The 15,921-nt window shown below is 45.8% G+C and overlaps 1 protein-coding gene across 1 annotated transcript; it reads right to left on the reverse strand.

Annotated features, from left to right (window-relative positions):
* Window positions 1-5,907: 5,907 nt before the first annotated feature.
* erlin1 (ER lipid raft associated 1) lies at window positions 5,908-11,526 on the reverse strand. Its single transcript, XM_023824238.2, has 12 exons — window positions 11,367-11,526; window positions 10,252-10,383; window positions 10,092-10,173; window positions 9,960-10,006; window positions 9,789-9,850; window positions 9,530-9,655; window positions 9,370-9,443; window positions 9,135-9,193; window positions 8,944-9,035; window positions 8,759-8,848; window positions 8,567-8,646; window positions 5,908-8,406 (listed from the first exon to the last, which is right to left on the reverse strand). The coding sequence occupies exons 2-12, from the start codon at window positions 10,362-10,364 to the stop codon at window positions 8,179-8,181; spliced, it is 1,053 nt and encodes a 350-aa protein (XP_023680006.1). The 5' UTR covers window positions 10,365-10,383; window positions 11,367-11,526; the 3' UTR covers window positions 5,908-8,178.
* Between the last annotated feature and the right edge of the window lie 4,395 nt (window positions 11,527-15,921).

The following is a 15,921-nucleotide window of genomic DNA, read 5'->3' on the forward strand; positions in this document are numbered from 1 at the left end:
ATGTCTCTGTTTTAAAAGTGTCAATGAAACAGCTTGGAGAAGAGCTTTGAAAATTTTCTCATCTAGTGCCCCCCACCACCACTGAGGGATCAACTTGTTCCAGATGTTGGAAGAAACCATGAAACTTAAAGCAAGGCAGGTCAAACTGGACCAGAGAGGCTTTTTGGCTCACAGACTCAGCACTCTGACCAGAACTCTCTTGGGCAGTGTGCTTTTTGCCCATTCATGTGTCTGTTTTCAGTTTGGTCTAATTCCTACTGTTTGCTGATGACTGCTCCCTTGACAGAGAGTTACACTGCTGGTCTCACCTCATTGTGCCTGTCAGCATGTGCCGAGTTCTGCTGGACTCAGCATCTCCAGCCACGATCTTCTGGACACAAGTTGGATCTGTTAGTCAAATTACTCAGAACGAAATGAGTCCTGAACAGCAGAGTCATTTCTTCTGATGCTGATTGGCCTCCAAGCTGCCCCAGCATCAAGGGGTACCACAGTATTGAAGGCCTACTTTAAGAGCCCTTTGCAAACGCTTTAATGCAGGCATACAGTTGTATTAGCTGCAACATGCACAGCACAGTGATACATAACTGTACAAAAACAAGGAACCAAATGCATTTTCCCTCAACATCAGCCAGTGATGTTGCCATTACATTAGGCAGCTGCTTATACCCAATCCCATGATCCTTTGTGTACCAGCAGTGCACCGTGGGTTCATCTTTCCAGGAGCGGTCTTCAGTTTGTGCTGACTCAGCCTGGCCTAGAATGAGAGGAACGTCGTCTTCTGGAACACAAAGGGGACTTGGGGAGGGCCTCGATCCAACTTGACTCATAGCCTGAACGCTGAGGGAGCCTCAAGTAGATATAAAAGTGGTCCGAATCACACAGGTCTTTAGTGGTAGTTTGTTGAAGTTGCATTGAATCATGGTGAGTCAAATCAACATCAAAGCATCCAAGATAATTTGTTATTGAACCCGACGCAGACTGTCTTTGTAGGGTGCATCTTTACATCAAAGGGCTAGCATTCACCGCTGGAATCTCTAACAAAATATACAACACCACAGCCTCTGTGAGAAAGATCTTTGCAGGGGCCGAAGAAAGTAGAATGGGTGACTCAGTCAGGATCACAACCCAGCTGGAATTGGGCTACAAAAATAAGGAAGTCCATTAAGAACTGGAAACCACTGGGAAACCAGCTGACTAGCAAAATACAGTCACACGCTCAGACTGGTCACTCAAACCCACAAAAATGCCCAAGGTCAGATCCTGTCAGTGCATTTCCTGACGAGGGTCTGACAGCAAACAGCCAGCTGCTGCTGAATCTACCCCTTCCTGTTTGCCTCTGCAGCCTGTAAAGTCCGCCTAGCCTCCCTTTCCCCTACATCTGTAGTGAATCAAACTTCCGCCTTTCAGAAAACATCGTTCGCGTTTTCCTCCAGGATGTCTTGGAGGGTGGGTAGGCCAGCGCTGCACACGGAAGGCGACGTCCTGCAGAAGCAGGCAGGGCCCTCTGAGGGCCACAGGATCCAGAGGCGGCAGGCCTGGCTGTCTGGTGACGTGGTGGTTTTACTCTAAAAATGTGACGGCTTCCTGACAGGCGTCACCACTGCACTAAAGAGGGCCGATTCTACTCTTTTTCTGTTTCTGTTTAATTAGATCACTTACATTTCGTGGAGATTTAACTTACGACAGGTAAAAGCCATATTTTTTACACAAAAAGGGGAAGTGTGTGGTTCAGTGAGCTAAGTCGCTATGACCGTGATCAGAAAGTCAATGGTTTGAGCCCAGCCTCACTAGAAAAAGGCCCTTAACCTCGGCCCCCCCAGCTGCCATGGGTGACTGCCCTTCACTGAGATCCCCAAGCCTGCTCGTGTCTGTGTGTGTCTCATGGAGAACAGGATGAAGTCGGCAAAAAGAAATGTTCTCCTACAGGTATCAATAAAATAGTTAACTTGCACCCCTTAGTAACTACTAAATAACCACAGTATCTGACCTATTGCAGTTACTGTTAAGGCAGGAGGGCAGAAGCCGACTAGCATTTCAGCGCATCATGTGACCTGAGGGAAGGTCAACCCGCAGGAGACAAGCACGCTCAAAACCCCTAGCAAACAGCATTGCTATGTCCCACACTTCCTTCACTCATACTGAAATAACTTCACCCAGCTTGGGGGTCACAGCATGGAGGTAGCACAGTCTGGGCGCGAATCCCGGCCACTTTGCAGCTCACCTTCTGTCACCTCTGTCAGATAAAACACAGGCCGATAAGGGAGACAGCAGGGGTCCCTAACAGTGATTGGTTAAACACGCAGGCCTCATGTTTGACAAAGAAACCCGCAGCACTACCCCAGTCAGTTAGAGCCAACTGGCCAGAATCTCCCTGACACATACGTCTTAGGATCTGCTGTGAATCCTGGAATCCCAGACATGAAAAAGGACATAAGCAGACGGCCCACCCACAGGAAGCTCACCCCAAACACCGACGAGGGCCGCAGCACAGGGACAAACATAGCAGTCAGTCTCTCATAAAGCTCCTTGTGTTCCGTCGGTGTTTCTCCGTAACAGCATTTGTGGGAATTCAGTTGTAAGTGCTAAATGCTTGTGCTAATTACAGTCTGGGGGGAGGGGGGTCAACCAATACAAAGGAAGAAAACATATTTTCAGGAACTTTCCTTATGAGAGAACACAGAAAATGCGGGTTTCCACGGCAAGAGGAGTCACTAAAATAAACTTATTGATAGGTGACTAGCTTCTGAAGCAATGAAGCTTGGCTATCTTGTCGCTGCTGCCCACTTTAAAACAGTGAGACACATTGCAATCAGCCACCCACACATTAACAATGAGCTCATTGCTTTGCATGCATCTTGTTGCTATTTCCAGCCCAGTTCTATGTGAGACAGGGACCTGCCCTTAGACAGCATCCACATCACCCACTTCCTCAAGCTAAAGCTTTAAATGGCCTCAGCAGTCAAAACTACCAACTATTACCTCACTGCTATTACGATAGTTCCAAAAAAAACCTAAAAACCCATTACTCTGCCTTCTTCATTGAAGTCAAGGTTCCAAGAAGTCGGTAGTAGTGTAAGTTTCTGGAAGGCCCGTAAGAGCAGCTCTTAGGAAATGCAGGTCTGTAAATACCAAGAGACTCCACCTGGACGTCACTGCCTAAAATGGCGAGTATGTGAGCGAGCTATGAGGAGACACGCTTGGGTTATCACCCCTCCCCCAAGAGCAGGACTCAAGCCTTAAGACAAACAACAGGAAATAGCATTTTTTTTACATGAATGTCACACGTCACAGCATAAAATGTACCTACACAATGTTCAAATAATAATAAAAAAAATTTACTAGTTCCCAATGGGCCGCAGAACTACCTTCTGTGATTGATGAGAACAACCAGAAATGACTTCCTGTGCTTCTATTGAGTTTCTCTTACATTGCTGGACAAACTATATGCTTAACAGAGCCAGCGCTTTGGCTCTTATCAAAAGATGGCCGAAAGGAGATACTTCCACCGGGTTTCTGGACCACTGTAAGCTCCCTGAGAAAGAGACTCAGCTGACAGTCACTTTTAGGTGATATCCATGGAGAATGGCTGCTGGGTGCTATCTCAGCAAGATAACCAACCCTGGGTTGAGCAAACCTGCATAATGTGGGGCTAGACCCACAGATAGAACATTTGTGTTTGTGTGATGCCTCGTGAATGAATGATAAGAAAGCCAAGGCTTTGCTTCCCACCTTCTAATGGGTGACACCCTTCATTGTGAAGTCTGGATTAACTGATCTTCAGATTCTCATACTGTGGAACATTCCCAGGACTAGTGAGTCAAAGGGTGCTGCCATATAGCTGGATCAGTGCACACTCCATAATGCCTTTTGTTCTGAATTCCACCCTGCAGTGATTAAATCCATTGCTATTCTGCTTGGGTCCTCATATGTCTGGTGGCACACTGTAGTTCATAAGCACATGGATGATTTAGCCATGTATTGCCACTCTGCTATTAAAATCACACTCTAGCTTAGCTTAGCCAGTTCAAGACTGGGACCAGGACCACAGCTCATTCCACCCTGCAGCTTCCAGACGTAAATGTAACATTTACAGCACAGGGTGGGACTTTCTCACACTGATAATAGAACGGATAGAGGCAGTGAAATGGTGACCACAGTTGCCATTAATGGAAAATGGTCAACCTGTTTACTCAACCAATCCATGACAACAACAGATGGCCTTACCTCAACCTCCTGATGGAGATTGACACGGGGAACCATAACAAGGACAATCATGGGCACAATAAGCAGGGAGGACTTCCTGCAGAGCTAAAGCCAGAGGATATGTGGAGGGGCACAGAAACAGCCAGGAAGAAAGGAGAGAGCGGAGGCCCGTGAGCCTGAGGAGGTACGACATGCTAACCTTTGTACAGCCTTTGAGACTCAATAAGGTGAAAATGCACAGCATGATTGGCAGTATGTTTTGTCCCCTCCATATTTTTGACTTGCCTGGCAAGACAAACAAGTAAGAATAAAGTCCAGTGAAATGGCCTCTGGGCGGAACTCCCCCCTCGAGATAGTGATGCACCCCCATGCGAATGGCCAAGCACGATCTCCAAAAAACACCCACGGACTTCAAGGTACGAGGGGACCACAAAGTGACAGCCTTCTGCAGAGCACTGGAGGAATATCGGACATTCGAGCTGGTGTGATGTGTAAAAGGCAGGAATGGGAGCAGGAACAATGACCAGCAGCTCTCAGACGAAGGTCGACCCCAAGCCAATAAATTACTGCACTTTTACAACTTGTGAACATTTCTTACTGGCCCGTAACAAGACACTCAGACTGAAAAAAAGACTAGCATGCAGAATCGTGTTTCAGGACACCAACCATCTATCAGCAAAATCAGCCAGGTCTGTGGCTGTTTTCTCTGTTTCCAACACCAAAGTTCTGCATGATCCATTCTCATAGTGTTCTACACATACATAACAGTCATAACAAGAGCCCTACATTGGATACTGATGTATATCACATATCCAGGGATTTCAGAACAAGTCCATTTAACTTCAAGATGGCCATCAGGAGCTGTAAAATGGCTCATTATCAATAGGACACACTGTATATTCTTTTTTGGCCTGTCAGAGAACACGAGCGCTGTCTCATTGAGCCAACAAGGAATCCGGGTGCAAACATTATAAATAATTATGTGCAGCAGTGCTAACTTATGTCAAGGCATATGAGCCAAACAGCTTACGTAGGCATATACAGGAAAACACTAAATCCACATGAAGGTAGAGGTTAGCTTAGCTAAGCAGCTAACCAGCCAGTTCCTCAGGCTTATCTCTGCTGATTGTAATTTGCAAACTGAAATCCTTAGTACAAGCTAGCAATGAAACGCTGCAAAAATCTCATTTCTGAATGAATTCATCTCATTTCACTTTCAAAGTATTGACCAAATACTACAATTTTAGTATTACAAACTTCCTTCTGTAAGGTGACCATGCCACAAATGCTTTTGGTCGGATATTCATGGGAAAGGACTCCGAAAAAGGCAGTTGAAGGTGGGCTCTGGCTGTGACCAGACTTGGAACCAAGGAGCCAAGGCATTCCCAGCCTGTCACACTCGTGATGGAAATGAGAGGTGGAGTGGTACAGCTTGGCTTGGATGGACAACAGAAAATGACCCTGGGAGCTTTCCACAACTTCGAGAGCAAAGGGACCTAAGGAGATGCAGCAAAAACATCTGCCTATACTTCTGGCCAGCTGTCATTACCAGTGACCTTGCGGAGTTTGTGTGAACCAAGAGTGACCCCCACTATAAACAGTCAGGAAGGCTCAGGAGCACTACAAAGCTGAAGCCGCTGTGATAGTTAGCGGAAAGCAGAACGTGAACATCCAAAGCATCAGTAACCAAGCATCTTACATTAGTGATATCAAAATAGGTTTATTTTCTGTGAAAATTTTGCAAACTGTGTCTTTATTTTTTGCATAAAAAGGTTTTAAAATGAGATCCTGATCAAATTACGCAGATTGTACAAAAAGTAACATTCACAAAGTAGTACAATTTTATGAAAATTTAATTCCACCTGATGGATCACAATACTAAGCCAGGAAAGGATGTCATTACCACAACATTCAAATAATGAGAGATTTCCAAAGAAAAAACATTTAGCACGGAACGTGTGCTGAGCTATTTGGGATGTTACAGAGACCCAAGAGGAATCAGGAGATCGGTTGGAAGGAGACAGCATGTAGGGTCTCTTGGTCCAGTTTGACTTTTTTTTGACCATATCTTCAGAAAGATCAGCCGAGGCTGTTAGTGTCAACAAACGACCCCAAAGCAATCAAACCGACTCAGACGTGCAATTCCCTCTCTTAGGGACCACAGAGCCTTTGTAACTGATGTCTGGTGTGTTAGCACCCTACCACTCGCTAAATTACAGCTCTTAAGGGACAGAATCTGACTGTTTTCCAGCATCAAAAAGAGGACAATGTTGTCAACATTTGTAACATTTGACCTCCCTTTCATTGCAGCTGTCTTCCGTTCCATCACCACAAACTCAAACCTGCACTAGCTTTTAATCAACATCTACAACTAAAAGAGACCTAAGATTAGCAATTTTAATTTGTGTATTTCAACTCTGGAGCCCTCTTAGCCCAGTAAACACCTTAACAGAAAGAAAATGAAAATCCAGTCTAGTCAAAAAGATATCTGGGGCATGTCTCCTCAGCCAACACACTAACAACGAAAACACTAGGAGGTACAGGGCATAGATTCACACTTTGCAGCTTCACTCTCTGCTAGTCAAGCACCAGTCACCACCAATATCCAGAGCAATAAAATAACCCTTCCTACCAGCATGGGAGTACAAGGGCTCCCCCTAGTGAGAGCCACACTGCCATGCATGCTGTGCTGCAGTAATGATAGCGGAAGCTGCTTGAGCCTATGGGAGCTATTACACAAATTGGCAGAATGGCATGATGACTAAAAGTGCGGTAACCAGCCAGCAGGTCATGAGAAGAAAATACTTCACACATGGTCATAAGTTCTTGCCCAAGGAAACTTCCTTTCTGAAGTGACGACACCGCAGACACACACTGTATCCGGTTCTTTCAGTGACTTGCATCCACAAACAGTTTTTCACCCATTTTTGCCTCCCCAGTCAGGCATGGAGATGTACCATAGAGGTCCTAGAAAACGATGAGGCTCCTCAACTTACAAGGTCCTTCATTTTTGTTTTCTATCCAGGAAGCACCTCTAAGTTTTTAACAAGTCAATCCCCAACCAAGCAATCTCCATTCAGAGTGAATGAAGTTGTCTCAGGCTGACAGCCCTCCGGAAATCCACTCAAAGCCACTCAGCTCCATCTCAGAGACCAGCCCTGCTGCCAGGCTTTACACTGACAGGTAGTTCTTGGGTAACCGGACTAGCGGGAATTTACCCGGCCTCATTTGATTTATGCATTATAAGCTGAATATGCAGGGAGCTTCAATCCTGCACACCGCCAGTGTCCAGCGGCCAGGAGATCAGCAAACTCTGCATTAGCTGATCTGCATCCAACCAACCAGACCCAAGCCACACCAGGAGCCACACCTCCCACATCAGCCAGCAATCGCAACACCTTCAGAACATCGCCATGAACACGCACTCCCATTTTCACACACATAATGAGCATCTCTAATTAGCATGAAGCCTGATCGTTCCAGTTTGATTTAATGACAGGTTACAGCTGTCTCCCCTGCCGGAAATAAGTGGGAAAATGAGATACTGCATGTATGCCATAAAAATAAAAATAAAAAAAATTATAAAATAAAATAAAAAAAATTGGCAGGGCCAAGGCAGAATTTGCATATAAAATCCAGCAGAAATAAAACACGACACCAAAAAGCTGGCTGTCCGCAGCAGAGTCTTTATCGGTGGTCCAGTGGTATTTGGCCGTCACGTCCATTCAGAGTGTATCAGGTAGCGTTTGATGATCTTCCATTTCACCGATCTAACGGCAGTTGTCCTTGTGCATTGATCTGACTGCATAGCTACATGCCCCCCTCCAACCCACATACACACACACACACACACACACACACACACACACACACACACACACACCCCTCACGCACACTCTCCAAAAACAAAACAAAAGCATGCCACGCCCCCTCTGCTTACAGGGAAAACACCCCACCCCCTGCAGGCTCCGCCCCTCAGGCAGCAGGCTCCGTATTGGCTGCGGCCCGCTGGGTCCTCCCGGGCCGCTCCCCCTTTTCCATGCTCCCCAGGAGCTCAGTGAGGTCAGGCTTGTGTAGAGTGCCATGCCGGCGATCACTGTTATCCACAAACATGTTAGGTATGTCCTGGCCGAAGTAGATCTTGCTGTTAGCTGCGATGGCCTGATACTTCATGAGCTCCAGGTACTCTGGGGTCAGCTTGAGCTAGATGGACAGAGAAGGCAATCGGGGATTGACTTAGACGTGCGTGTGTGTGCATGAGAACGACCCTACCATGCTGCCCTCTAAACCCAAATGGTGGATCAGTGAAACTGACGCCATGTCTATTCGTAAAAATCACTATTCCTGCTCCCATAAAGGTTACCCTGTTGGCTTCAGCGAATTTGGCCGCTGTGTAGTATTCTGCATCAGCTTTGGCTTTCTCCCTGGCCAGGAAAGCAGCATCTGGGACGGGAAGGATATTTTAAAAATGAAAGAAAAGCACACTGTGACATCATCAAGCCATGCCAGGGCACGTGTGACCTCGGGCAATGATGTTCAAAGCACCAGGACAGACCTTCAATCTCTGAAATCTTCTTCTCTGTCTCCTTCTCCATAACCTTCTGCTGGAAATGAATCTCAGCAACTTGGGCCATCTTCTGGGCCTCTAGAGTAAAATGAAAGTAAGAGCAAAATAAGGAACTATTCTTCACAGCAGTTTCACATGGAAACATGTCATGAGAAAGGCTGCCTCTAGTATACCGATGATAGCCTTCTTCCTCTCAGTCTCTGCCTCCTTTTCAACCACTTTCTGCGTCTGAGCAGTGATGAGGAGCCGGGTCTTCTCCGCCTCCCTATGGGAGACACAGGTCCACAGGGTCACATGACACACAGACACACACACACACACACAGACAGACAGACAGACAGACAGACACACACACCATACTCACATCAGCTCGAAATTCCTTCGGATCGCCTCTGGAATCTTGGGCTTTGTGACACGTACGGCCTAGAATGGGAGCAGAGGAAGCATTTTCAATTAAACGTAGTTTTAAAAACAGCAGTTTAAAACAGAACTGGCACCTCCAATCGAGGAGCAGCTAAACGCAAACCTTCCACCAGCTCCACTCTCATGGCCAAGCAGCAACTCCACCTGGGGTTGGTGTGACCAGCTGACCTGCTCACCTGGATGGTGAGGCCAGGAGCCATGACGTTCAGGTCCTTCTGGAGGGCGATCTTCAGGTTTTCGTCGATGATATCTGGAGTGAGGTGTGAATCTGGGTCAGTCTCCTTGACACACACAGACACACACAGATCTCAGCAAAGGAGGAGCACCAAATCTCACCGAAGAGCTCGATATAGACCTCCTGGAGGGTGTGAACGCTGCAGAACTGGTTCAGCTCATGGTGGATCTTGTTAAATATCAGCGTCTTGTCATAATCGGCAGTGTAGTTCTTCACGATGTCCACCACTGAACAGACATGGCTTCGCAGGTCAGAGGAGTGAAAAGCTGTTCACACGCGCTCACAGACGCACACGCGCTCACAGACGCACACGCGCTCACAGACGCACACGCGCTCACAGACGCACAGAGAAGGGCTCACCTGCAGAAGGAACCAGCATATTGACCACTTCTATCCGGTCAAAGTAGATCATGACGCCCCCGCTGCAGAGAGAGGTGCGAAGGGGGTTAGACCAGCAAGCACAGGCCGTCATAACAACCCACACAATCACACAGACAGACAGACAGACAGACACACACACACACCCGATACCTGGTTCCACAGGGCACATTCTTTATTTCATCCGTTTGTAACGTCGTCTGAAACACAAAAACACATTCAGGCTCCATCTCACACCAAAGTGTGGCACAGACCGATCCTCAGCGAGCGCCAGAATCACGTGACCTGCACTGATCTGTACGTGGTGATGAAGGGCAGCATGATGTGGTAGCCGGGGCCATTGGGCGTGGTCAGCAGAGCCCCGCCTCTGAGAGGAAGACGCCGGAGAGGTCAGGGAATCACGCCACAGACGGGGAGCAAAGGCACAAACAGGGACCACGCTCACCTGTAGTACACAGCCAGGTGTCCCTCCTCGATCTTGTGTATGGAGGAGTGCAGCAGAATTGCCATCACAGCGGTAACCGCAGCAACTACAGCCCCTGCGTGTGCCATCGTCATTCTCACCAAGATGGGACCTCTATGGAAATATGGGTGATCGGCACGCATTCGTCCAAGGCATCACAGGTACAGCTAACGTTAATGGAGCTAGTGGAAAGAGTATACAGCCGAGATTTTAACGGACCTCTTTCCCCAAGTCTAGCTCCTTCACCTTGCTGGGCATGACCCTCAGCTGCAAGTATCCAGACCAATTTCCCACTGGAAACATCAGATACACAACCCAGTCGCTGCCAGAGAGTGTTGGGAAGTAAGCTCCAATTAATGGGCAACAGACTGGAAACTGGTGAGCCAGCTATGACAGACAGCTATAAGGGCCACCTATTTACACAAAGCCCATGCACTAGCTCGCTTTTGTTCACTCATCCGCAATAAGTCAGAATATGTTTTTCAAACTTATGATCTTTAAATAATCACTCGTGAGTGTAGGCGTTTCTGAAACTCACACAAGCAATAAGATACATATAGTGGACACTGCTTATTTTAATCATCAACAAGGCCTGATATGCGACGCGTTATCGATCTTTTCTTCCGCACTACACGGACAAAGTTCGCGCTCAATGTCGTGCAAGTCCGCAATCCTTTTGGCAGTCACATCCATCTTAACCACTGTGTTATACGATTATAACTGAAATTATCTACGATTTCTAAGGCAGTCTGCAAGAATGTTCTAGTCCGGGCCTTATGGTGTAAGGTAGTATCATATTAAAGTCAAAATGTACGATATACCTCTCACCCTAGAGAAATATGGCTGACAGATAAGCATATGCATAGCTGAATGCATCCACTCTTCCCACCCTTGTCCTGCCATCCAGCGCACACTGGACAGGGACTTCCCAACAGCTCAGTCTAAGTAAGCTATCAGTGGGAGAAGATGGGGGCATACCGATAATCGACAAGCTGAACATATGAATACCGCGACCCGACGGCTCATCGTTGCTACACACTCCACACGTCTGCTTTCATTCAGGCGGACCCCGCGTCTTGAATTTCATTGAAACTCACCAGTCTTACAAACAGACAACTCTTGCACCTCAGTGACCATGCGATCCGCTTTCACCCATCCCCCTCAGTCGTCAAGCCCAGTCAGGTTTTATCACTAGATAAATCACTGGTTGAGTCAGTTAGCTCCCCTCCCCTGCTTCACTTCCGGGTGAAACGTACGTTAATTAAAGGAGAGGCGCATACGCCACGTTCATTAAAGGGGAGACGGAGGGACCTGTTTCAGTCTGACGATAATAAATCATTACAGTGGTTTTTATGCGTCATCAAGGTGGAATTTTACTTTACGGTATAAACGAAATATCCATAAAAGGAACTGAATTAATACGGCTGCAGACCATTTATATTAATATGTACAATTACACGGAAAGCCTCAACAACTGAAAAGGAATGTTTGGAATTTGAAAGCAAACTAGACTGAAATGGCATCAATTATTAACAGCCTGTGGGTGTAGGTCATAAATCAGCAGCTCAAGGACCACAGCCGTAAAGAAACAGTTTGTAGCTAGCAGTTTATAGCTAAAAAAAAATTAAGATCAGAACAAAATAAATGTCATTTGTATTGACATAAAATATGTTCTTTTCATATAACCATTCCAAAAGGAAGTAACTTATTCCACTTTTTGTGATAGCGTGAAGCCACATACAAACAAAAACAAGCAGTGGGAAATGAAGTCAGCTGGTATCTCTTCAGTAAACTGTTAGATCCTATTTCAAACTGCTAGTTGACACTAGGGTGGCCATATTTTGTTTTGCAAAAATGAGAACACCGGAGGCAGGAAAGCAAAGAGAGGCGTCGAAAAAATGCAAATGTGTATTCTGAATGTAGAAAGCAAATATCAACATGAAACAAAGCAAAATCCCAGACATTTCAGGAATTTTTAGGTTGCGAAAACAGAGCACAAGTCCAGGAAAAAGAGGACATACGGTCATCCTAGTTTTGCTCCACACTTGAAGAGAAGACATTTTCACTGTCAGCTCTTCCAGGAGCCAAACACTCCTGATATGTCTGTGAGCCAGTGCTATCGGGCTAGCAATGAAACACGCCTACAAACCAATAACTTGCCACCTTTGGGCAGCTGGCTGGAGTGAGATTTTCAATCCTGTCTGCATATTCATGCTCACACATTTATATGTATGTAACAGGATTATTACCTTGTAAATAGTCTGTAGGGTTTGCAAACTACCCCAACGCTTTATAATAGAATAATACAGAATTACCATAAGATTTGTGTGGGCGTGAGAGTCTGAAAGTGTGAGTGTCATGCCAGGTGTGTGAGAATTGGCAACCCTGCTTAAACCCACCTAGATGTCCACACACCAATGGCAAGGCATATAATATCAGAATTCTTTTTTGTCATTGCACGATTTTACATCCAAACAAAAAGCTGTTTGGGTCACTCCTAAAAGCAGCATCAGTTAACGTGCAGTAAGAGTGATTTTCTGAAACAGCGACACTAAAGCAGAACTTCCAACACATCCAACTCTATCGATAAGACAGTCTTCGATTTCAAATAAGAGGCATTTAAGTCTACCTGAAGTGAGGCCATCCAAATCTTCATTTGATAATTAAATAAATTGTAAATTGTATACAGGCTGATAGGGGGCACCTTTGTTCTATGTGTGTGTAGTTTGCATATTATGTATCATCCTGGGATTTTTCTTTGGTTCTCTTGTTTCCCCCCACTCTACAAAAAACATGTTAAGGTGAGTTGGAGTTTCCCAATTTCCTGTAGGTGTGAATGGTGAGTGAATGGCGTATGAGTTTCCACTGTGATGGGTTGGCGCCCCTTCCTGAGTTATTCCCTGCCTTGCTCCCGTAGTTTCTGAAATAGGTTCTGGACTCCGTGACCCTGAATAGGACAAGTGAAAATGAGAATGAGAGCTCTTTTGCTTCACTTTTAAGGGCTCTATGCCACTGCGCCATTCCCTCATTTATTCACACTTGCGTTAAACAGACAATCCCCAGGTCCGTGTTATATTTCAACTTTATGATGGGTATTCCAATTCCATTCTGTTTGTCATTTTTAGTACATTATTCAATAAGTTATATGATAAAAAATAGGCTTTGTGTTAATGATTTTGCCCAACTGTAGCCTAATGTAAGTGTTCCCTGCTCCCCTTTTGTTTCAGATTTAAATGTATTTGACTCTCCCTGCCGGCCCCTGGAGGATGGGCTCCCCCTTTGAGTCTGGTCCCTCCCAAGGTTTCTTCCTTCTAGGGAGATTTTCCTTGCCACTGTCGCCTATGGCTTACTCACTGGGAGCTTTGGGTGGGGATGCTGTAAAGCGCTTTGGGACAATGTAATGTTGTGATAATGCGCTATACAAAAATAAATTTGTTGTTGCTGTTGTTTTAAGCATTAATTTAAGGCTAGGCCAGGCTATGATGTTTGTTATACTGTATTAAAATGCATTTTCGCCTTATGGTAGGTTTATCGGAACGCAACCCCATCGTAACCCGGAGAGTTTCTGTACTACAGTACCATGGATCACCAGGAAAGATTCAGTAAACAAATGCCAGGGTCCCCATCTGGCTGCTTTTGGGTATAAACACTGCCACAGCTGGATCTGGAGTAAAGTGCTTCTCTGAAACAGAGTGAGCACAGCATTCCATTAGAATACCTTCTGTGCTTGTGTACTTTGTGATGTGTCCCGTTGTTCTTGGCTCTACCTTGAATCACTCAGACTGTACAGTAAACAGACTCTGTGTCAGAATCATACTTAATTCACCTGGAAAACAACATGTCCAAGGAATTTGCTGGTGTAAAATGGATGCATAGAAGTTAGAAATATTAAGACTATACACAACATTAACCTAAGAGACAAATAATATATAAGGAGCTAGATTTTACATTTTCTTTGCAGAGGAACAAATATTACTGGGTAGGGGGGTCCCACTACATATTTTGCTGAACCACGTGCCCATCGGCCCTCTGGGAAAATGTCCTGTGTGGCCCTTGAGCTGTGGGGGGGTCATGGACAGTAAAACTTGTTAACTAGGTGGTGGTAGGAATGCAGTGGTGAAAGTGTCACACCATACCACCACCACATTGATGCTTACCACCACTGCTTAATTACACTAACACATTTGCATGCCACTAGAGGAGGCCCTGCATACCATACAACACAGTAGATTATGTACAATATTGCACTGAAGAGTAAGGCTATGGAACAGTTATTGCACTGTGATTTTAAAGTGCTGTGTAAATGTTTATCATTCTTTTTGCAGTTTAAGTTCAGATTGTTTTTACTGCACCAATGAGACAGGCATTTGATTCCCTGCCTGTATATGGTCAATAATGGGGATGAGGCTGATCGACGTGGTATCGTCTGTAAATTTTATAGTTGGGTCCCCTGAGCCACAGAGAAAAAGGAGCCTTGAGGAGCAGCTATGCTGGTGGTCAGGGAATCCGAAATCAACGTCACCATTCTCACATACTGTTTCCTATGTGACCCACAGGCAGATGGAAGACGGCAGGGTCAGATCAGCAAGCTTCTCTCTCAACCTTTCAAGGATTATAGTACGAAAGATGAAGCTTAAGTCCACAAATAGGATCCAGGAGTTAAGCATTGTAGCAGTGTTCCATGCTCATTGCATTGGCTTCTGATCTACTAGCGCATCCTATAAATTAGAGAAAGACATCAATCAGAGATCTGAGATGTTAGAGAACATTTTCAGTAATCCATTTATCAGTGCGCCAGATACAGAGAAAAATGTCCCTTTCTCAGAAATCAGCATGGGCAAGGCACTTAAGCGAGTGAGCAGCAAAAAGGCACTTAAGCGAGTGAGCAGCAAAAAGGCACTTAAGCGAGTGAGCAGCAAAAAGGCACTTAAGCGAGTGAGCAGCAAAAAGGCACTTAAGCGAGTGAGCAGCAAAAAGGCACTTAAGCGAGTGAGCAGCAAAAAGGTAGAGCTCTTAGCACAATAATTCCCAAGGCAATGTATTTATTTTTTAGATGCAGGACCCAAAATCGTTGGTATGTCTTTGCTTAAATGTTTTGAATGAGAAAAAAGCACTATGTAGGCCAGGGGCAACCAAAGTGGGGGTAGGGAGACACAAGTGGTGGGGGGGGGGATGCGCCAGTGAGCGGGTCGTTTTGCTCCCTCTGGTTGGCAAAACATGGATTGCGAATCTTTGACACTTATTTTGGGGGTCTTCGGCAGAAATTTGGGAATGTTTTTGACCATGTTTGTAAACACCATATCTGTACGAAAAATTGCATTTTGATCAAAATGTCCAGAATTCACTGTGGTGTTGACACCTGCTGTAGAACACTTGGGGGTTTAAGGGCCTTGCTCAAGGGCCCAGTGGTGAAATCATTCTACTCTGGGATTTGAATCAACAACCTTCTGATCACAGCGTCCTAACCCACTGAGCCTCACACCACCCCCAGTAATCCTAAGGGCCTGGGACTGATGGGCAGACCCCAGATTGTCTGAGACTTCATCAAGTCTTACCCTCAAGACATGGACTCCCCAGGGTCCTGTGCTGAGCCCCCCGCACTACTCCCTATACACGCATAACTGTGAGGCTGCATTCAGCCCCAACACTATT

The sequence above is a fragment of the Paramormyrops kingsleyae genome, chromosome 3 (assembly GCF_048594095.1).
Source record: "Paramormyrops kingsleyae isolate MSU_618 chromosome 3, PKINGS_0.4, whole genome shotgun sequence".
NCBI classification, from domain to species: domain Eukaryota; kingdom Metazoa; phylum Chordata; class Actinopteri; order Osteoglossiformes; family Mormyridae; genus Paramormyrops; species Paramormyrops kingsleyae.